At 43.8% G+C, this 23,745-nt stretch overlaps 1 protein-coding gene across 1 annotated transcript in view; it reads right to left on the bottom strand.

The window, feature by feature from the left end:
• Positions 1 to 22,669, bottom strand: part of kndc1 (kinase non-catalytic C-lobe domain containing 1) — a 48,889-nt gene extending 26,220 nt beyond the window's left edge. The window contains exons 1-14 of the mRNA XM_076050078.1: positions 22,217 to 22,669; positions 18,337 to 18,535; positions 14,339 to 14,397; positions 11,466 to 11,612; positions 9,562 to 9,679; positions 9,346 to 9,485; positions 8,702 to 9,262; positions 4,596 to 4,710; positions 3,792 to 3,863; positions 3,627 to 3,688; positions 3,240 to 3,398; positions 2,410 to 2,487; positions 2,133 to 2,214; positions 261 to 453 (exon numbers count right to left, since the gene is read on the bottom strand). Coding sequence (XP_075906193.1) covers positions 261 to 453; positions 2,133 to 2,214; positions 2,410 to 2,487; positions 3,240 to 3,398; positions 3,627 to 3,688; positions 3,792 to 3,863; positions 4,596 to 4,710; positions 8,702 to 9,262; positions 9,346 to 9,485; positions 9,562 to 9,679; positions 11,466 to 11,612; positions 14,339 to 14,397; positions 18,337 to 18,535; positions 22,217 to 22,315 — 2,084 coding nt within the window. The 5' untranslated portion in view covers positions 22,316 to 22,669. The remainder of the gene's footprint in view (positions 1 to 260; positions 454 to 2,132; positions 2,215 to 2,409; positions 2,488 to 3,239; positions 3,399 to 3,626; positions 3,689 to 3,791; positions 3,864 to 4,595; positions 4,711 to 8,701; positions 9,263 to 9,345; positions 9,486 to 9,561; positions 9,680 to 11,465; positions 11,613 to 14,338; positions 14,398 to 18,336; positions 18,536 to 22,216) is intronic.
• Positions 22,670 to 23,745: the final 1,076 nt, after the last annotated feature.

Here is a 23,745-nt window from a genome sequence, read left to right as displayed (position 1 = left end):
TTGCTGTGTGAATGTAGCTCAGGTCAACTGAGGATCAAATTTGAGGATCAACTTTTTGTTGAACCACAATTTGATCTCTCGGCCACTGATTCACGGTTATTCCTCTAATAAAGTGCTAATGAAAAATACGTGACTGCCAGACGATACGGCATCTCCAGTAGACAACTAAGTCGATCACCAACAGAGTATTGTATGTAAGTATTTGTAACTATTTTGCAACAGTGAAAGCAAGTATGTGTGTATCTGCTCAATTGCTCAACCCTTCAACAGCTGTTCCGAGGTGCTGGCTTGACTCCTCAGAGTCCACTTCACTGGTCAGGATGATGGGGGTGAAGTGTGTGGCAGTGGAAGTGAAGGCTTCTGGGAGCTGAACTTCCCCGCTGCCTGTATAGCTGTGGGGAACAGGGCCAGGCACAGGGGCCAGACGGCTCTCAGTGGCCATGGGAACAAAGCCTACACACAGTTACAACAACGCCAGATACAATATCAGTGATACTGTCTCATCCAAAATACGCTAACTCACATTGGGGAGGTTTTTTATTATTATTATTTTATTTGTTTTAATTTTTTTTTACATGTACAATGTTTTAAAAGGGCAATACGTGATTTTTCACCACTGGAGAGCGCAGTTGAGCACAGCATGTAAACCAAAACAAAAAGGCTTTGTGCTCCTCTAATCTCCAGCCTTGTACACGTAGCAACAAACACAAACTGAGCAAGGAAAATGTCCAGTGATGATGTAAGAATATAATGCTGAAAGTGTGTGAATGTCAAGTGGACGAGCTATACATGCTGACGTTCGCTAAAACAATGCTGGATATGACCCTAAATCCAGAGGGTTGTCTTTCCAATGGGACCACTATCAGTGACAGACCTGCATTGTAGTGCCACATCTGGACCTAATGTTTTTCACCAGGACAATTGGAATTTATTGCAGCATGGCCTTCCGGTGAACCACGTTTGGAGGAACTAAAGGTGATACGTGATTGGCTGTGGTGCTACTTTCTCTGTGACTATCTCTACTTAAAATCTTAAAGCCGTAAAACACCCGCTAACACTTTCACCCACAAATCACAGTTGGGTGTCCACTCCGAAGCTCTCAGACGACCCGGTTCCAGGCAGGGACTGGTACCACTGGCGGCCAGCGCTAGTTTTACGACCGTTATCTCTCTGCAGAAGATTCCATGGGCCATCCTCAACACAGATGTTCCTGAACATCTCAATATCAGACAATGTTAAAAAAAAAAACCTCTATTTTCCCTTTTTTAGAGACATCTGGAAGTCACATTTCTGTGACCACCATCAAAAATAAAGCATTAATGGACTTTGAATCGCTCTTCTAACCTCAAAATTAACGGATTTAGGATTTCCTCCTAAAGGAAGCCTGGAGGCTTTCAAGCTTCAGATGGAGCAAGAGTGTCCCCTAGGGGGGGGGGTTACGAAAGTGATTCCTAAGTGATCGATTAAAAGTTGAGTAAACTTTGCACCTCGGTTTCCCTCATATCAATGTTACATGCTTTGCCATAATCTCTATCATTACCATCACCAGTTTTCCACGTTACACTTAGGCGACTGTTACCTTACCCCACTACAGCATCTAACACGGAACTCTTCAAAATTGCATATGTGGTTTAGTTCTCCTCTCAACGGCTTGTGCAGCTTTGCAAACAATAGGATAGATAGGAGCCAAAATCAACAGGCAGAGAGACCGTGTGGTGTAACGCTCTGCCCACAAAGAGAAATCACCTCCAGAGCTCCACATACAGTGCCAATTTGTTATTACCTTTTATCTGATAATAAGGAAAAATTGCATATTGCCCCTTTAAATTGTTCTTTAAACATATCTGTGTGTGTCTCAGTGGATTCACTGATTGAAGAACCTCTGGGTAGGGATCTTTTAAATGATTAAAATGCAGCTGAAGTTACAGGGAAGTAATTTGCTAAACTCCAAACTACCTTCTTTCAGTATTCTGTATAGCTTTCATGGAAATCAGGTTCAACCACATGTTTTTCCCCTCTTGAATGATCATGTAGGGGAGAAACACTTTTACTAAGAATCTGATATTACAGGTGGATATTACAGGGACAGTATTGCATGAGGGTCGGCAACTTTCAAGTGAAGTCTTAGTTACCACTGTTGTTTTCCTCCAATTCTGTACATGCATTCTGATGGGTTTCACCTGAAGTCAGATGATCTGCATTGCTGTCCGGTGGCTGAAGGAAAACTAAATTAGTTCATGACAAGCAACACATCCAGCGAGACAAAACAGGACAAACAATGAGAGGATAAGCACAAATCAACAAACTGACTCGACTGCAGTCAATTATACTTCATGCAAAACAATAATATTAATAATAATAATAATAATAATCCATACAGGACTGTGGTACAAAACATGAGATGTTTACCGGGTGAACCCTGCTGATGAGGTTGCTCCACACTGTTTCGGCATTTGTCCCTTGGCATGATAAATAGTCATGACAGCTCTAAAAAACACCAACCGGGGGGGGGAGATTAATTAATTTCGCTAGGAAATCATTGACAGAAAGTACAATATGAACAATATAGAAAATAGCATACACCAAAAATGATTGACAGCTTCATAATGAAGTCAAATTATGGAATTTCATTCCTTAACAAAATGACAAATTCATTTCCAGCCCAAAACCATCCTTTGCAAATTGACTGACAAAGAGGATTGTTTTTCTCTGAAAGGATTTGTCAGCTCGGGAGAGTGCAACACTGTCATATTTTTACATTAATATAAAAAAGTCGAAGTAATGGAAAACCTTTTCCTTTCAAACCATAAAGTGTTTTTTCATCAAATACAACACATCTGCATTTACAAGAAGCAGATAAGCACCAGGAAAACAAACACACAATTAAAAGCAGCCTCTTTTCACGTTTTAATCCGCACAAAAATAATCCATCCTAGAGCAATCAAGTCTCTGTTGGTGCAGGAAAGTTGTGCTGTAGTTTTACGTTTAAGCCAACAAAGGCCAAAGGAGATGTTTAGAAAATTTACTACAGGGATGAAGCGAAGTTTCTTGACGCCATACATGCATTTTTTTTAAGTTTTTTTTTAATACACTGCATTGAGAATATCTCTCACCCAGTCCCACAGAGACACACAGAATTTACCACCACCGGATCCTTTTTCCGACCTGTTTTTGTTTGAACTGTCAGAGTCAAGGATTTCTGCAAAAACCAACATTGGCGGCAAAAATGACGGCAATACCTTTTTGGCCATGGCCATTGTGGGTCTCTCAATGGGCGTCCTCCTCGCCATCTCGAGCAGCAGTCTCTTTAGCTTGCGAGGCATTGCCAGCTTTTGGTGCGGCGACAAACTGAACTTTGCTGCGGCCCAGAGAATGGCGGCAACGCCGTAGACGCAAACCTGAGGTGGTGTGCAGTAGAAAAGAGATGAGAACTAAAAAAAAAGCATTATCTCACGATAATGACAGTGACATTCTTTTTTTTTTTTTTAAACTGGTAAGATGCAATTATCACAGATTCACACGGGACTCTACTCAGACGCGTAAGTAGTTTAGTGAAGCGTGCCAGCGGAATTCTGTGTTGGATGATTAAACATTGAAATATATTTAAAAGGTTCGTACACACGCACCTTCTCAGTAACAATTCCATGTTCTTGATATTCAGGAGCGAGGTAAAATTCATTTCGGGATCCTGCAAAATAAATAAAATAGATAACTCCAGCCATAATAAAACAGTCCTGGCCTTTACTCTTTAAAGCAGTAGCAAGGTAGCACAAAGCATTTGCATAGCGTACCTCTGGTTTTGGGTTTCAAGAAAAGTACCTCTCTGTCACAGCCGACATGCACTGTGTCCAGACAGAAATGAGCTAGAGGACAAGAAAAAGTTAGATGTGTGCATCAAACAATAAATTCATTCATTCATCTTCTTTTCCCGCTTATTCCTATTCAGGGTCACGGGGGTCTGCTGGAGCCTATCCCAGCTGTCTTAGGGCGAAGGCAGGGTGACACCCTGGACAAGTCGCCAGTTCATCGCAGGGCCAAACAATAAATTGATAAGTTAAAAAAAAGAAAAAAAAGAAAGAAAATTCAAAGGACACTTCAAACATGTGGACAGTTGGAGCTGGGATTTGAACTGCCAACCCTTCAATCATCAATTTACAGGCTGCTCTACCAACTGAGCCACAGCTGCCCCAGTTGTAAGAAAGAAGAAAGGAAAAAGAATCTTTGGCCACCTTAAAGCGGTCGTTTAATTTCCCAGATAATAATAATATAGCTATATGTACACACACACATGTGTTTTCTGGAGTTTTCCTTTGTCCTTGAACTTTCACTTTTCATAGTGTCCAAAAATAAAAGTCTCTCATGGAAAAGGTTCCTCTGTATTTTTTGTGGAAATTTCCTGATTCACACCCTTAACGGCATTTCAGTGGACTGCCATGTTTGACTGATTTGGTTCTTCCATAGCACAAAAAATAATTCATTTTAAGTGCACCGACTAAATCAACAATACTCTGTGTCTTTCAATGTTATCCAAACTGAAATACTTTCAAGCTTAACCGCCCGAATACTTTGATCAGCAGTGATTTGGTTACTATTACCTGGATAGTCAATGTAGGTTTGTAGCGACGACAAGCAGGTGTAGCACAGAGCCCACAGCTCATTCACTGTCAGCCTCCGTCCACACCTAGAGAGCAGCTCTCTCAGAGAGATCCACTGGTTGGAGGAGTAAAGAACAAATCAGTTGAAAAGAGGAAATGAACCTGGATTTGGAGTTAAAGCCTCAGGTGGCCCAATTAAGTCTTTCAGCCTTCACTCATAGTTTTCCTTCAGGAGGAGCTCCGTCTTCCAGCTCGCTTTTAGCTTACGAAATGTTCTCCGTGACCACATACTTCATGAGATAACACAGAGGATTCAAGCGAGAACACAAAACGGGGCTCCAAGCTGCACAGATGAGTTAAAAACAAGTACAGCACCCCAAAAGGAATAAAGGAACAGTGTGTAAAATTGCCATCTAATATTTGAAAACATGTATGAGGACTGTGAGTGTATTGTGACCTCACGCAACTTTAGTTTTAAGACTACTTGCAACGTACAACCGCTGAATCGTGTTGATGAACTGTTAGCCACCACCGCTAACTCCGTGCTCTGAAGAGGCAGCGATTTTGACTGGCAAGTTTCACTCCTTATAGCGATGTTCACGCTGCCAGCATGGTAACATCGGTTGTATAGAGCTCTTCCTGCTTTGTGCTTGGTGTGGACTTAAGTTGTGCAGATATTCTTGTCTAATAATAAACGACTCTATGACTGAAGTGATCGTTTCAGCGTCCATATTTTCTCTGCTAGGACAGTGTTTTGATACAAGTCAACAGTATGAAACCAAATCATTCTAAGCCCTATTAAAATGTCTCGCAAAAATACAAAACAAAAACACGGTCAGTACACAAAGTAAAATATACTTCCGGGGACACGGAAGGCACAAAAAACGTCCAGGGACCTTCGGACCGCCTTGCGGCCGTAACTCAGCCCGCGCTGGGTCCGTATGAAGCTGGATTAGCAGGTAAACAGCTGCTAAAGAGTGAAGCCTTCACGACGGTAAGTGTTTAAATTGTGCCTGTGCCTGAGTGTGACCAATCACAGCGGAGTGGGCGGGGCGAGGGCGTACACCGGCAAGGCCGGGAGTGGAGTGAAGTGAAACTGAGCGTTTTCGAGGGACACAAACACGGGACACAAACATGGGACGTAAATACGAGGAAACAAGCCGCGAGATACACAGATCTAAAAAGCTTTCAGCGCGGAAAATTGTGCGTTGCTGCTCTGGAGGAGCCAGACATTAAATTGTATAATAGGTGACCTTTAAATAAGCTTTTACCAATAAACCATGGCACATTTTACACTCTGAACCTTTAAGTATAAGTGAGCAACATGTCTTTAATGGGGCTGACAAACATTGTTTTTACTTGCAACAGTTTGAATCAACTTGCAGCCCAATTGTCTACAGTGGTGGAAAAACACCTCAGGCATTTATGATGCACTGTATTCCCCTAAGAATCAGTCTCAGGTTCCCAAGTGCAGTTTATTTTAGCGCAATCGCCAACATTTGTCCACATACTGCACGTGCACTGTTCCGTCCGGCACAAGTCACCCGCATCCTTTCACACATCCAGCGTACCCCAGGATAAGAATACAAGAATTTACTTTTCTTATTTTGTCTTCTTCACAATAAAGAACAAAAATCATTTCCATTTGTTTGTGTGCCTCTGATGCAGCCAAACCTTTTGAAAAAAAAAAAAAAAAATCTCTGGCAAATATTTATTGACAATAATTGGGCTTGAGTAAAATTTTAAAGGTGTCCAGATCAGGGTTATAATCGTTAACGAAAACGAACGAAATAACGAAAATTGAAAAAACTGTTTCGTTAACTGAAATAGATAAAAACTGTTATGTGTGTTTAGAAAACTTACTAAAACGAACTTAAATTGAAGTCATATTTCCCTTGTTGGAATCAGACATTTAACATCATGCATCATAGCATATTGTGTTATTATATCGGTAACATTACATTTATATGTTGGAATTATTATATTGAGTTGAATGTATAAATGGATTGAATGTATGTAGTGCTTTGGTGTATATTTGCTGATCATGACCAGTGCCCTGGGGGTGTTGAAAACCTTGTGACCAAAGACTGTGTAACTCATTAAGTCTCATTAACAGTGACCCTGGGTGACCAGAGAGTGGTCAGCTAAAGGAACTGCCTTTGCCACCCACATAAAGTTTGTGACCCATCCAGTCACAGGGATGGGAACTTGTGACCTGAGCTTGTCTTGCTGCAAAATGGTTTCAACAGGTCACACCGGAAGGAAGGACGGACCATTTGGCTCACGGCCAAATAAGGACCTGCTTCCTGATTCACAAACAACGACAGTAACACCCAGGAACTGAAGGGAGAAGAATGGACAGCCAATCAAAGGACGACGCTTGAGAAGACATTCAAATCAGGAGTCAGCTTGTTTGTCTTTGTACTATTCTTTCTTTCTTGGGAGAAAGGAGTCAGTCAGTCTGACTCCGGCGACGGCCAGGACTCCACTCCAGAGATCTCTCCATCAGATCTCTGTACCAAATGTCTTGTTCTCCTTTTCACTAAAACTTATTAAGATTTTACTTGTCTCCTCTTCTTCATTAAACCAACACGCGCTTTGGTAGCAGGATATTAGCTAAAGGAACCAAACCAACACCCTGCGTTTTCGTCTCTGTCAAATGAATATTTGCCAAGGGAAATTTTAGTTTTAGTTTTGCGCAGAAGCAGCTAAATGCAACTCGTGTTCTGTGGCGTCAACCCTCTTTCATAGCAGTAGGTTAATGAACCACGCAGTTTCCGATATAAGTCCGATATGGGACTTGTTCGAATAGGACGAGGAGAGTGATAAAAGCAAATGTGTTGTTGTGGAAAAAGACAAAATATGTGACTTGCTTCTAGAGGGGAAAAACCTAACAAACTTCCATCTAAGAAGCTAACACAAGGCGGTTAATCTTGAGTACCTAAAGAAGCTCGCCTCTGTCGGTCCCCTCCCCTGCCGCCGCCCTCCAAAAGAGAAGCAACATGTCGGCCTAGGTAGCACGGGGAAGGAGACACCTGCAATGGACAGCTTTCACCGACGACCAAGCTGACGGTCAGTTAATACACGGGAACACCACAAGCGGGAAGATGCAGTGGTGAACATGTTTATTGAGACTGGGATGTCGACACGACTGTGTGACTCAATTGCCTTTAAAAGGTTCTGCGCTTTAATCGAACCAAAATTCAAATGCCCCGGTGCTGCAAGAGTGACTCACCTTTTTGGAGCTAAGATGGAAAAGGCTTTGCTGGCTATTTTTGATTTTTTTTTTTTTGGGTTTGACCAGATGTGTCTCACAGTGCCACACAAAGTGTTCATCAGTAATGCACTTTGTATGTATCCCTTGATGTCGTAGTTCACCCAAAAATATAAAGTCAGTTATAATTAACTGACTTTAATTATCGTTTTTTTTTTAAACCTCTGTCTCTTGTTGAGTTTTATCGTACAATAGTCACTCTGACCTTTTTGAATCTTGCGCCAGACAAATAACCCAAAGTATGAAACAACTAAAACTGTAACTAAAACTAATAAAAACTACACTAAGCTTCTCTGAAATATAAAAACTAATGACAACTAGCAAACCCACGCTAAAGATTAATTAAAACTAACTCAATTGTAGGGAAATAAGTCAAAACGAAATAAAACTAAACCAAATGGAAATATCCAAAACTATTATAACTCTGGTCCAGATAGTTTTCCAGTACTGTACCAAAAAAAAAAAAAAAAAAGGTGTAAAAAAGAAAAAATGTATGCTCGTAATTTTCATGCAAGTACCAAAAGTAATGAAATGCGTAAAGACCGACAAATGAACATGAATTAGGAATAATATGATCTCCCTTTATAATGTTTGATCAAATATACCAAACCGATGCAAATAAACTTATTGCACCAGCACCATGAAGGGATTTCTTCAGATCAACTGGCAACAGTTGCTTTTCTAAACTCACATTCCTTCCCATCAACCGAAAGACCTTTCAGTGGAAACTCTCCCTACATACCAGCACCAGACGCCACTGCCAGGAACAATCTGCGAAAAGGAACAACCAAAAAAAAAAACATATCCCTGGAATCACGTTACAAAGACTCACCTCATCCTGAGATTCTTCATTTAGGCACAACATGCTTTTGGTCATGTGGTTATTAGGAACGTCGAGGCCGCGGTGTGTGGGTGAGCCCTGCTCCGCCTCCTGGCAGGAAACGGAAGTGGAATCCTGGAGCGTCCGGTTCCCCTGAACCTCACGCTCCTCAAGGCAGAAAAACATCGTCGACCTTTCCATCTGGTTGTCCGGTGACCCCGCGGCCTCCTCGGAGCGGCGGTGTGGGTAGGACTCGCAAGATTTTCCCCGGTTGAGCCTCTGAGGTCTGTCGCCCCACGGGGGTCCCTCAGCTCCAATCTCAGTGAGGTCGGACACGGGCACGCTGATGTCCCCGTGGGTCGGAAGCAGAAAGCAAGGCGGGTTGTTTGAGTCTGGAACGGAGCACGAGCGGTTCAGGGGCCCCCTCCCCCTGTTGAGCCTCTGCTGGGGTCTTCTCTTCACTGGGGAGTTGTTGTAGGACCTGCAGTCCAAGTCGTCTGCTAGGATCATGATGTCTCCGTCACTACTCTCCAGGTCCTCGGCCCACAGGGACAAATCCCAACCCCGGCACACCTGCATGATGTTATTGGACAAAAATTACGCCCGGTCTTTTTTGTCTCAACCAAAGCGAATTTGATGGGATTCTTGATGGATACCTGCTGCCTGGACAGACCGTTGCCAGTGAAAGAACTGTCCAAATGCAGGTCTTTGCAATTGTCTTCTGAGCTCAGTCTGCTGAGCGGACATCGAGGTTTGGGATGCTGCCACCTCGCTTCCCACGAGCCTTCCGGTCCGTCTGTGGAGGGAAAAAAACGTCTGACATCAAACAGAAACACACGTAAACTAAAAAGGCGAAAGAAAAAAAAATGCACCTTGGAAGGTGCAGACCGACTCAATGGAGAGCACCCGTCGGCCCACCGAGGACAGTCTCCGGCACACGGCTGCAGAGGAGGTGGCAGACAGCCTGGACTGGGCCACAGACAGGATGTGCTGTTTGGGATTTCACACATTTCATATTTGTATATAAAAACATAGGTGTGTGAGACAGTGCACATCTGAATTGTGATACTTCCACGATGATTAGTTTGGTAAAGGCGAAGTCATTTTCGCAGCACATTTGAAAAACAACATTGTCAGAGGCAAAACAGAATGGACAAATTAAATATTCTATATATTAAGAACGTTCCCTGCATATTTGTTTTGAATAGAGAGAAGAAAAACTGTTTCCCCGTTGGTTGCGTACCGATGGCCGCCAATTTATCACTCGTGCATTTTCATTTTAAGTACTGTTGGATGCGTTCCACTGACAAAAGTATATCATCATGTTATCTGTCAAACTGACCTTCGACTGCTGATTATGGTGCACTGTTAACTGTAGGCTTGTTTTGACTTCACATTTAGCTCGAACAGCTGGGATGTTTGCTATTCGAAACAATTTCAAATGCTGAAATTAACATAAGAACTTAAAGGATGTAAAGGATCAGGTCTACACGGTGGCGCAGTGGTTCGCGCTGCCGCCTCACAGCAAGAAGGTCGTGGGTTCGATTACGGGGCCCAGACCTGGGACCTTTCTGTGTGGAGTTTGCATGTTCTCCCTGTGTCTGCGTGGGTTCTCTCCGGGTTCTCCGGCTTCCTCCCGCACTCCAAAAACATGCATGTGAGGTCAATTGAACACTCTAAATTGTCCGTAGGTGTGCATGTGAGTATGAATGGTTGGTTGTCTCTATGTGGCCCTGCGATGAACTGGCGACTTGTCCAGGGTGTCTCCCTGCCTTCGCCCTAAGACAGCTGGGATAGGCTCCAGCAGACCCCTGTGACCCTGAATAGGAATAAGCGGGTATAGAAGATGAATGAATAATGGCTTTATATTGTTACAGCTTAATATTGATATTAAAAAGACTTCTGTTTCAGTCATAGTGCGTCACAGTTTTTTTTTTTTAAAGGGTCACAGGTTCAATTCCCAGGAAAGGATGAAAATGCTGGAAAAGGGATTGATAGTTGTGTAAAGGAGTGTGGCACTCGTTCTTGCAAATACACCAGTAATGGCACATAATTTACACTTGATGGTGCTGAAGAGCACTTGTTCAGCAGAGAGGAGATGAGAGAGTAAATACTTGGTGAACGCTACGTTCACAATTGCTCTCAGCACAACGACCTCTTGTGAAGTCTCTTCATAGCTCCGCTGGTGAAGTCATCTTCAAGCCGCTCTGTGCAGGCAATGATTGATGGCCAGTATTTATTAACCCAACGTGTCCTGCTGCACATTATTCCTCACAACCATGTTCGATCGTGCCGGTCCCGGTTATCACAAGTTAAACCCTGGACAAGTTGCGAGTTCATCACAGGGCTGAGAGAGGAGCCCTGTGATACGCACACATTATCACCGAGGGCCGATTTAGGAGTTGCCACTTCACCTGACCCGCATGCGGTTGGACTTGAAGAGAACCCCGTGCAGGCATTTCATAACTGTGTCATCTGTAAATATATATATATATTTTTTTTTAACGTAAAAATGTTTTGTCATCGTTTTTCATCTCCCTTTTGATTGTGAGTAAAGTGTAAATTCATTTGCACCTCTTTCAATGGCTGTGCAGTGCCCAAGGCACTTCCATCCCTTTATCTAAACAGTTCCAGGGGGATGTTTCATTTTTCCGCAGCTGCTTTGTAGCGCTTGAGACCAGAAGCGCTCTTTATGATTTTTTTTTTTTCTGCAGTGGTCAAAGTGTATGTAAAAAAAAAAAAAAAAAAGAGACAATAACAGGGGTTGCTCAGCCACCTGCAGAAGCGGCCTGTCCTCCGGCTTCTCCTCTTGCATCTGTTCCAGCAGCTTCTGCAGTTCCTCTCCCAGCTCGACCCCCAGCTCCGGCTCAGTGACGAAGCTCAGCGCGGCGGAGAGCGTGGAGCCCAGAGAGAACACGTGGCCCTGCGCGGCACGGGGAGGGGGAGGGGTAAGGGGTGAGGGGTTGGGGGGAGACAAGAGCACAACACACAGCCGTCTGGAGGCGCTTGATGCAGCGAGGGAGAGTGCAGAGTGCAGTGTTGTTAAAATGACCAGAGAGAATTCCCTCTCATGTCGAATCTGCGTTTGAGCTTTTTTTTTTTGTTGCTTTGCTTTGCTTTGCTTTGCTTTGTCCCTGTGGAATAACGGTCAGCAGTGGTTTTTCGAACCGCACACTTCTGGGACTCGCGCATTGCGCCAAACCACCACTTATGAAACAACTGACTCTGCCTGTACTTATGCGGCGAGCGCGTGCGAGGCGGATCCCAGAGCGGGTCAACCAAAATAGAAGAAAGAAAAACACTGAAGGCCTCTCATCCTGGTTTGTTTTACTCTTTCTTTAGAGGGCGTGCGTTAACTATCCGCCTTTAGCAAAACAAGCCTGAGAAAAAGACTGAGAGACAAAGACAAATGTTTGCATCAGAAATGTTTTCTCCTTACTTCCAATTAGCTTTAAAGTAGAAAGCTCAAATTTAGGTAGTCAGACCTAGATCAGACTGGATTAACCCAGAACAATGCACTATTGGCTGCTTTATAGCACAGGCTCTCCAAAATAATGCTAAAGAATGCTTGAAGCAGTTCAATAATTGATCTTCATGTTTATTAATGAATGTGAACCAACAACACGGGAAGGGGATAGCTTATGTTTAGGTCTATGTGATGGTACATGTATGTATTGTTGTACCTACCTGTGCACATATACATTGTCATTTATTTTTAATATAATATATATTATTTACGGTACAATATTAGATTACAGAAAAAGGGGGCGGCTTGCATCGTGTACTTAAAATGTTGAATTTTGTTTGTTTTGTTTCTTGAAGGCATCTTAAGTTAGCTAAACTAAAATAAAGCACAACAACCACAAGTGTGAAACACAGGATAAAGTCCCGCTGACAGTGGATATATTCAGATTGGTCATTGTTCAGCAGCTGAATGCTAGAAATGTAAATTTCAAGTAAGTAGATTTGCAGCTTTGTGAACTTTTAGAAACTTAAATTAATTTGTCCAAATTTACTTAGCGATGGCTGAGACAACAATTTAAGAGAGAGAAAAAAAACACCCAGAGAAGTTTTAGGAAAGCACAGAATTAATGACTGAATTAAATTCTCTCTCTCTGTTCTTGCGATTACTTCTCATTGGTCCCCCCGCCTTCATCAGAGTGTTACATGATGTTGGTGTGTGACTCGTCTTATTGGCTGACGTTTCTTGAAGGCGTGAACCCGTCTGTCCGTTCGCGCCCTCCAGTATGCTGCTCATGGTGGGCGAGAGCATGAATGCTCCCTCGTCCCTGTCGATGGTCCGCAGGCCCCGCGTCCTGACCTCTATGGCCTCCCTGACCCAGCGCTGATGTTTGTTTTCTTGGGTGCGGAGGACTCCGGCCTTCTCCCAGTCCATAGTGCCGTTTTCTCTATTGCAGCGATCGGTCATGTGGTGGGCATGACTCACCTGTCAAATCTGACAAGTGGGTCACGCCATCAAGAACCATCAGCTGATGAGACGAGTCACACGGCAACATCACTGATAAAGGCGGAATAATACGCCAAAACATGTCAGGTAAATAAAAACCTTAAAAATCGACTATATGTCTGAGATAAAAAGAACCAACGAGAAGCAAGCACAGAGTAACTTTTTCTGAAAACCCCCCCAAAAAAACTAATTATTAGGTCCTAAATGTTAATAAAGCTTAAATGTAAACTTTTTGGCTGCTAAACTTAAAGGGTGTTTTAAGCCGACAGCTTAACCACGTTTCTCTATCATGACCAACTAACTTCAGAAGTTGCTTGGTTTCGGCTTAACTGGAGAACTGGCTGAGAAGTGTGCAGGTTCAATTCACTACCGTCTCAAATACTGCAGCAACACAGGAGCCTGACTTGGCTCAATATGTGTTCAGCATTTCCGACGTCTGTCTAAGCTGAGGGAAAGGGAGACGGCTAAATAGCGGCACACCAATTTTCTGCTCGACTTGCAATCCAATGTAGAATGACATCATATTTATTGTCACTGACATGGCACGATTCAGCCCGTCGAAACAAACTGCACAACAGTTCACGGCTGCCGTGACAGCAAGTGGTCACCAAAATAATAGTTTTAGGTAACTGCGTTCACTCCCGGGTAAGCTACGCTAGCTAGCTATTACTTGTGACAGTCAATCTCGCAACGTCCCACTGATTGACACATCCCAAAGGATGAGAAATCGGTCCTCCGCATTTGACCCATCCCAGCAGAGCAGTGGGCAGCAGAGTGAGCATGACACGTTTTAACTGGGAGGTTAAAAAAAAATAAATGTTGTCTTTATCTCATCGAAGCAAATCCAAGGCACAAAAATGAAATACTTAAAGGGGCAAAAAACTTTTTTTTTTTTTTTTTTTTTTTAAGTTTGGATTTCTCCAAATGAATGCTAACGTTGCCTACAGTACATTATGCTGAATATAACCCTAAATCCAGAGTCACTTTGCCTTGCATTTTTTTTTCTTTTTTTTTTCATTAAGAAGAACTAATGAAAGCTGGGAAAAAAAATGTCAGCTTTGGCTAATCTTTGATGCATAATTATGAAGCGTCTCAGCGGTAAACATTACCGAGTTCTTTGTGTGGTGCACTGAGGAACTGTGACCTGATTCGTGTCTTCGAAGTGGATCGCCAGTTCTCACCTCAAATGTGCTGCCTGTGCTGTCAAACTCGGGCGGAACAAAGGAGCCTTCTGGGTCATCTAAAGCAGAGAAAACAACAGTTATCCGCGTCATTTATGATCTCTGAAAGGCACAAAGTAAAATCAAAAGGAAAGCAAGCACTGCGTGTCACTTGACTCGGCTGGCGGCGGCTCCGCTTCCATACTGGCATAACAGGATGTGAAGCAGAACACCTGGTCCTGCTGGCTGAATCAAGCTGCCACCATCCTTTATCTCTCTGTGCCCTGTTGCACGTGAGGAAGGTATCGCAGCACGAAAGCAGGTGCTTCTATCTGCAGATCTTGAAGTTGAAGTGGTGCTAAAATAGGCCACCGCTGATGATGGGCCAGAATGAGGATGGCACGTCGACTTCGCTGAGACATCCGGGACGAGCAAGAGCTCCCCCCGCTGGACGAGGAACAAACAAAAACAAAACAAACAAAAAAAAACAACAACAACAAAAAACAGGTTGTGGCAGAAGTCGGAGGGCAAAAAAGAAGGATGAGGAGGACGCAGGGCCATGAACCCCAATGACCCATCGTCCCCTCGCTTTGTGTTAGTTTGGATAGAACCTCATCTTTTCCTTCCTTGATGGATCCCATTTCTTATTTTTCATCCCCAACCTCGTATTGCCACGTTCATTTTTCTCCCTCATGGGACGGGACAGGGGGGGAGGGGATATGCAACAAATTGACTGACGACCAGAAAGTGAAACCGTGTGGAGAGAGCCAAGGGTGAACCCCTGCAAAGGCTTTCCCTCCTTGCACCATTCTTTGAGGTAAAACAAATTTCCCTTGAATCCATATTCCTTTATTTTGTTGAGGTTCTTCTCGCCAGATGTGTCTTCTTTTCACCCCTTTCATGTCCTTTTCTCTCCACTTTTAAATGCCTCCCCTTTCAGCCTCCCTCACGCCTCGAGGAGGTCAGTAGTTCAAATCAACAAGCACAAGAGGTTAGCTGGAGAAGGAGGCCGAGGCATTGAAACCCCCCGAAATAGCCACGGAGGAGAAGTAAGAAATGAAATGAAAGGCTGAGTGAGTCACGGACGTTATCTGGCATCCAACAGGTCGCACGAGCTGAGTCAACACTCTTCCCCAGCAAACTAATCAGATTTACAGCAGCCTTTCAAGAGAAATTAGCCTCGCCGCACCGCCATCCTCATGTGAACATTCCGCTGCCGTGCAGTGAACAACACTGTGTGCGGCGGCCGGCGCATTTAATTAGCTGAAAAGAACCGCATTGATGAATTGATGTTGCAACAGCAATCCTGACTGAGATTTATCAGGCCGGCCCTCAAGGTCACTCTGTTGCAGGGCCACTCACAGAGAGGAGGGGGCGGTGCGCTGACATATGACCGACTGCAGATAGTTTGCGTAAGGTTCCTTGAAACCATTATCAAGCACATTTGTCCATCTTTAGTTTTCATTCCTAAAAGCAGTGTAGTAGCTTTGCACCATGAATCACATGCAAAAGATGTATAAATCTCCAGAAGCAGTCATCACTAATCTACTAGCTTCCTCCTATTTTCACTTCTCGCTGAAAATGATGGTCCGTCAGCGAGCTCACAACACACGTTGTGACATCACAGAGGGCTCATTTCCAGAGATGACACTTTTCTCATTTCCGTGGAGTTCACTGGCAGGCAGGTTACAGACTCGTCATCACAAAATAAAAAGGTATTGTCAAAAGGGATACTTTAACATTTTGGCTATTTTGCCAATTGTCATAGTCCCTATAGTCACATGAGTGGGTGCATTCCATTTAAATATCAGTGTGTGTTGTTTTGAGACCTGGGGCGGGGAGAGATGTCAGCTGCTGGAGGTGAATGGCACAGGTGTTCCTCCCTACAAACTCAAATACGCAACCAAAAATCTCCTCTGCACATTTGCCCCACTGTGAAATAATGAGATATGAGATAGAGCGACTGTGACCTGTTGAGTGGAGTGATTTCAAAGTTTCATACAGCGGCCCAAAACAAGAAGTTGTCTTGGGTGCAATGTTTGAAACATTACTGAGAAAAAAAGCGTATTAAATGACATTCAACTAATTCAGTTATTCTAAGAATAACTTTATGTTTGCGTGAATTGTGACTTGCAAACATTCATGAAGTAACCTGGAAATGTAAATATACATTCCACAATATTATCATTGCGAACATAAAAATCCTTCATTTCAAGGATGAAGACTTTCGGTTATTGTCAATGATAATGTTCTAAATATTGATCAAATATTCTTGTAATATTCCTCTGAGCAAAAGCATGTAAAGATTAAACTCTGTGTGTGTGTGTGAGAGAGAGAGAGAGAGAGAGAGGGAGAGAGAGAGAGAGAGAGAGAGAGAGAGAGAGAGAGAGAGAGAGAGAGAGAGCCTGAATGCCGGCAGGCGAACAAAGACGTTGCAAACAACGCTTCCACCAGCAACTCTATCGCTGCTGATCTAATTAATGCTTATCAATTCCTGATGTCTGCTGCCAGGCCAGTGAATGTGCAAGAGCCGGTGTGCAAGTTTGTGCAAAAAAAAAAAAAAAAAGGACCACGCAAGCGATAAGACGGCCAACGGTAAATAACAGGAAGGCAGGCAGAAGTGAAAGAGTTATGGGGAAGGATGAATGCTGTTAAGGAGGTTCCTGATAAACACGTCGTATTGAAGACCTGTAGACCTCGGTGCCGTCTGGGAGACCCACTGACACGCCAGTAGCGATGAGAAAGGAATAGAACAGATACAGATCAGAGCAACGGAATACGAAAGTGAAAAATGTGTCTTTTCTCTGCCGCCATCTGATTTGAACTGCTGCCGATGTGACGTTCAAACCCTCCTGCAAAGCTTTTTCTGGGTGGGCTCGGGAATACTATACGGGTTATAGTCCAGTGCGGCTTGTTGATGTACACATTTGTTTTCCCCTCTAAATTTAGCTGCTGCGGCTTATATTCAGGTGCGCTTTATAGTCCAGAAATGACGGTAATACAGGGCATTTTTAAAGGGGTGGTTGAAAATTGTGGACATGTTCCCTCATTTCCAAGTGTTCTAGTCGACACCATTTCAACACACCAGTCCTAATTTAGCAGAGTTAGCTGGTGCTAGGCTAGCGTAAGTGCCTAGCCAGCCAATGAAATCAATCTTACCTACTCCAGTGTGCACCTGAGGTGAATAAATTATGACGCAAGACTATGGATGTAAACGTCTGTGTCGATGGAATTATGTTAGAAATAAAACTACCCTTGTATCGCAATGACCGCGTTACATTGAGTATTTTCATGGGCAAACAACAGCCTGGGGCCAAATGTGGCTCATTAAGCTTTTTTAATCCGGCCCGCTGAACTTGAGGAAATGATGTTATTAGTAAGCAAGTAATAAAACAGCTGTATTTCATCCATTTTTTTAAGAGCCATTTCAATAAGGAGCTAAAGACTGTGGGGCTTCAAAGAAAAATATTGTGCTGTAATGCTTTTGTTCATTTTCAGTCGACATTCATGTCCCATGAAATATTTTTGTCTCCTATGAGATGGGTCACTAAACACTCCATCCATCTGCGCCCACCGGTCAAAAAGATTGCCCTGTCCTGGGCTAGTTTCTCTGGAGCGGCAGAATGTAACCGTGCTCCAGTTCTAGTCTGCTTCAAAAGCAGCGACAAAAACATGCAGGTAAACGAAAGAGTCAGTAGTCTGGGCAATATCAGTCCGCTGCTACCACAGCCTGATACCAACAAAAAGAAGTATAACTACGTCGCTGCTGAGACACTTTTTTTTCCTCGAAATGCAATGAGATGCAAAGGCGGTTTTATTTGTGTTTTTACATTATTCTATCAACACCTCCTCTAATCCAGAACGACTGGATTGAAACGGCCCCCGCTGATACACAGCACTCTGGACAAGCTAAGAAATGAGGACCTAGGTCCAAAATTCTAAACAACCCCATTAAATATTAAAACGTCTGTACGCTTATCATTTATGTGAAAGAAAGTCTGTCTGCGTTGTGGACTCACCACTCAGCTGCTCCATGAAGCACACATTCCCATGCGCGTTGAAGGCCAGAGTGTCCGGCGTAATGCACAGTGTGTGGAACAAGTGGGAGGGTCTGATGCTCTGTAGTGCCTGGACGCACTCTGCGCACACCGCCCACACCTCCTCCTCCGACAGGCAGCTGTCCCGTAGCGAGAGGATGTCGGCCAGCGAGACGTTCTCCTGTGGACAGGCAGGCAGTTCAGATCAGACCGATTGGCCCTCATCGGTGGTAAAAGTGCGACAGGGCAGTGCCAAGCTGCGTTTTGGCATCGTTTCCGGGGGGGCGTTCAATACAGAGTGACGTAGCCCCCGCAGGTTTGCGTGCCGCCATCATAATGGCGTCACTAAAGAGGCCAATGAATTATTCTGCAAACCTTGCTTGCTGGGACCAGGTAACTAATAAAAGTGGCCAGTGACTGTGTGTGTAAGTGCACACACGCTGTGCGTTCAAAGAAGCTATTACGCAAGTGTTGGTCGCAAATCTCCGCTCTCCAATCAGTCCGACCTGTGACATCGACAAGGCATTTTCCTCATCACAACGCTGGCTATTTTCTCTTTTTTTTTGACCATTCCCCGTGAAACAGGGATGCATGCGGCAGTGGGAGATCCCAGTAGTAGACTGGCAGCTTGAAAAACACTAAGAACAGCCTGAATCCCACATGCAAACAGGAAATGTAACATTTTAAATACTTAAGTGGTCAGCTAGAGTGGAACTCTATTTGCTCTTGCTTAGAAATGTCACCTTCTACCAACTTCAAAGTAGTGTTCTATCTCCACTCGGTGCTGATACAATGAAATGACTGGGAGTTGATTAAAAATGTTTAAAACATTTGCTGAACGAGACTTTGCCATCAACAACTTCCATTCAATTACATTTTGGAATCATAACAGGAAGGAGCAGAGGAACATTAATGTAAAAAGATGGCACTTGAGTGTTTTTTTTTGTTTGTTTTTTTAATGATCACTTATTCATTTTGGTGGATAATTAGAATGCCTCATGCAAAGCCGGAAAGGTGGTGTATGCTCAGCTCAGGGCATTACAGAAGTCCCAACTCGTGCTGGTGTATCCTCCCGCTCAGTCGTCAATTCTGGCTTCCTCCCAAAAACATGCAGACCCAGAAGTGTGAATGTGTGAGTGTGCGTCTGACTGTGTCCGGTCTGTAAGTGTGTAAGCCCGGTGCTGGGCTGGTGACTTGTCCAGGGTGCAGCCCACTTCTCGCCTGCAACAAATGAAATGCGGCGTAGGGAAAGAAATCTATAACTTGCTTTTAATTGAAGGCTTTGTGTGTGGACACAGCGATGCGGACCTCAAGGGTTGTGAACAAAACAGACAGAGGAATGTTGGCGTCAAAGGACAAACACACACACACACACAAACCTGCTCCAGACCTGCTTTTAAAGACACTTAGCACTTCAAAACACCTATACAATGCATGTAGTAACTGACCTAATTAAAAATCTCATGATGCTGTTTCAAAACCAAATGCATGCATTTGTCTACAGTGCTGCTGTAATGGGTGCTACCGGGATGGATGGAGCCAAGGGATGGATTTTTCCCTTGACTTTAAATGTGAATTTTGCCTTTGAACTCTGTTTTAAATTGGTTTAAGCCTCTCAAATGTTTACATTGATATCCACTGGATAATCACGAGGTCGCACTTGTCTCACTCCCATGGGTCCTGCAAACACATCCGGACACGTGTACGGCTTTTTATACACAAAAAACTCTGGAAAACCCAGAGTTCAACTTTATTTCCAACGGTTCAGAGAGCTTTTTGACACGACGTGCATTTACACAGAGTCTGTGTTTTCGATACCGTAAAGTGACACCACACATTAAATCATCTGCGATCCACTATCATTACCAACTGGCTCCATTTATTTTGGTGAACCCGGTGATCTCAGAGATTCCAATCCGCTGCATGACGCACACGTCTGACAATTACACAGGCTTCTGTTCTGGCTGCAAGTGAGCATAAAAGCTGCCCTTTCAGTCAGATAGGAGGCTGAAAAAGCAGGAGTGTAGGGCATCACAAAGACACAACTGTCACTTATCCACTAGTGCAGACACCCCCTTAATAGAGACCTATTTTAATTGCCTCTACAAGTGTTGATGGTGACAGCTGAGCTGTGGCCCGAAGCAAAATTTCGTCAGGAAGCCTTGTAAACTGTCAGAACTATCACTCTGAATCAGTTGTACCATTAATTCAAAAATCTAATTTAATCACGAAAAAGGGTCAATTTGGGTGGCTCAAACACACTTTGCTGTTCTGAAAGCGAGTTGTAGTGAAACATCTTCTGATGCATAGCTGGGGCACAACAATCTGAATGCGAGACCTTCATTCGCATTGAAGAAGTCTTTTTCTCAGAGTTGCCAGTAGTCATACTCAGCCAATTTAGCTGAATACACTTCCACACTAGAAGAATCAATTATTCTAAAATGTCATATGCCTCGGTTAGTCCACAGAAGCTCAAGAGTGCTTTACTACATTTACTACATTGTTAACTCACAGGCGAAAACTCGAAAAGAGTTGCAAGAAAGTGTGATTGACTCACTCTGCAAGACAAGACGGCATTTAAACAGCTTTGTTAAAGTTAACATTGCTGTTAAAAGGCAGTTTTAAAAGACCACTGTGGCATCATCGCTGCTCCGAGTACGAACAACTAGCAATAAGACAACGTGTTGTTCAGTGTCAAGAGGTAACTTAAGAAGCTGGTTTTACGTTATTTAAACTGCTCATTGCACACTTAGATGAACAGCACAGGTTGTTTTCTTTTGTTAAGCAAATTCACTGCAGTTCACTACTCACACTGCTGTTGTTGTTGTTTATTTTCTTTTTCTCTCTTTTTAATAGCCAGGTGGATACAAAGCCCCACACCAGCCAACTGCATAGTGCAGTTTGCATAGAGAAGACCTGTGTTCTTCTCCTCTACTTGTTGTCCCTATTGGGTGCAGGGTGTTGCAGCAAACTGTTAACAAAGCATATATTGGGAAGAGCATTGCAGCATCCGGCACGATTCCAGAGCAGAAAAATGCCACCTCAAGCAGCCGCACTGGCCCCATAAATAGAAAGCTTCCCGGGAGAACAGTGCAGAGGGAGGCTTGAAGTCCCCACCATCCCCTTCGAGTTACAGTTAACACGCTGTCCTACATAAGTTTAGTCTGCTGAAGGTGGCAGGGTGCTTCCTGTCTGGGTCGCAGAGAAGGAGCGGCACAGTACATAGAAGATCCAGGATGGTTAATCAACAATCCTAACACTTTCCACCATGCTCCATCACTTTTCTCAGACATGTATGAAGAGGGGAGGGGTTGCTGAAACTCATAACAGCAGATTTCTTTTTAGAAAGAGGTGGTATACACACAATACTGGGTTTTTATTCATATTTGGATTCAAGCTTCAAGTTCAAAGAAATAAAATAAAGAAAGAAACAAACTGAACAACTCTCCCAACAGTGGTTCAATATAATATTTGGACTGATTAGCATTCAGACACACCCAAAACTTGTACGCAGGACCAAATATAGCATTTTTAAAGCAAAATGGGTGTCAGAAATGTCTGTCGTCTGTCCACACAGAGACAGGCAAACATATTTTAATAGATAATATGTTAATAATAATAATCTGTTCACACACACACACACACACACACACACACACACACACACACACACACACACACACACACACACACATATATAGTTTTAGGATACTTCTCCTACTCCTACTCTTTCAAACCAAGACGTGGCGACCAAGAACGTAAGACGACATCCCCAGTGGCTTATTATGTAATAATGTGATCCAATCGGTGACACCCTTCCCTTCCCTTCCCATCCCGTCTCTACGAACCCGCCGCCACTCACCTCATCTTCCAGAAGCGGAGGCAGATGCCCCAGATCGTAGTCCTTCTCCTCCGCCCCGCAAGAGTAGGGCACTTGCTCGTCGCTCTCCGACCTCTCCATTGCGCAGACTTTGACTCACTCAACTGCGGACCGGGGTGCGCGCCACGAAAACGGCGCTGGCCGTGTGCGATCACATGCCCGCCCGGCGGACGCGGCTACTTGCTGCAGCCCGGCAGCGGGTCGATGCTCGCAGCGGGACGCCGGCGTCCGAAAGCGGCGCTACAGGAAAGTGGGGCGGCGCAGGGGCGTTGAGTCGACTGTCTCCAGCGTACCGGTGGGAGATGCGGACGTGTCGGTGGTGGAGGGTGATGCCGGCCAGCGTGTGAGGCTGTCATGGCTACTACACCTCCGCTGATCGTGAGCTGTAGTCTGTGTGCAGTCTGTCCCCTCCCAGTGTTTGGCAGAGAGGAGCCGAGCTGCTGCCTTGCATGCCACAGTTGGCTGCACGCCTCCGTACACAGTGACTCATGCATTCATCACTTGGTCGTCTCCATCTCTTTTCGTGTCATCTGGAGGTGTTATGCAACTCGGAGATGGCGAGGAAGATGGGGCTGTTGCATATCAATTCCGTGCAAGAGTCTCGCGTCGCATCGACACGAGTTTAAAGGCCATCTAAAGGGGTGGTTCCGAATTTTGGACGTGGGACCGAGTTTCCGAGTTCGCTGGTGCAAGGGCGTAACTTTGAGTTGAACATGCAACGTTTAGGTTTGCACCTGTGAAGCAGGTTTGAGGATACTGAGACCCCTGTCAGATACGCTGCTCTTTTAATACTGTTTGTGTTGTGATCAACTGTATCAATACTGGTACTCTTACCATTAGTCCCTATGGATGCAGTTCTCAACAGTAATCTTTTTAATATATATATATATATATATATATATATATATATATATATATATATATATATATATATATATATATATATATATATATATATATGTACAGCAACACACTTTTACAAAATAAAAGCACGTATTGCGGCTAACTGGCGATCAATAAAATAAATAAGCTGCAGTGTGTTAAACAATAAAAAATAATTCCAGTCTTGCTTCGAGGTTCTTTTTTTATTTACTTTATTCTTTATCACAATGACCTCCGACGCTCACCCCACCACGCCAAGCCATCCGAGGCGCACAGGTGAATGTCATTAAATAGTGTTGTGGCTACAACCCACAGTGACACACACACACACACACACACACACACACACACACACACACACACACACACACACACACACACACACACACCCCACCCAGGTGTCAAAGAAGTGCACTCACAAATATGAACAGTAGAAAGTCACGGCTAGGGATGGGCGATATGGGCTAAAAGTTTTATCACAATAATTTCTGGCATTTATTGCGATAAACCGCACGAGAAAAAACGCGTTTACACGAAGTTGTATTTAAAATAAATAAATAAATAAATATATACGCAGGAAACGACTGAAAACGATGTAGTACCTATGCCAGGCCTGGTGTGGCGCTGCA

This window comes from Nelusetta ayraudi, unplaced genomic scaffold (assembly GCF_046127955.1).
Source record: "Nelusetta ayraudi isolate G7.1 ecotype Tasmania unplaced genomic scaffold, CSIRO-AGI_Nayr_v1 ptg000122l, whole genome shotgun sequence".
Taxonomy (NCBI): Eukaryota; Metazoa; Chordata; class Actinopteri; order Tetraodontiformes; family Monacanthidae; genus Nelusetta; species Nelusetta ayraudi.
The sequence above is the reverse complement of the archived record's forward strand: the minus strand, read 5'-3'. Positions and strand labels throughout refer to the sequence as shown.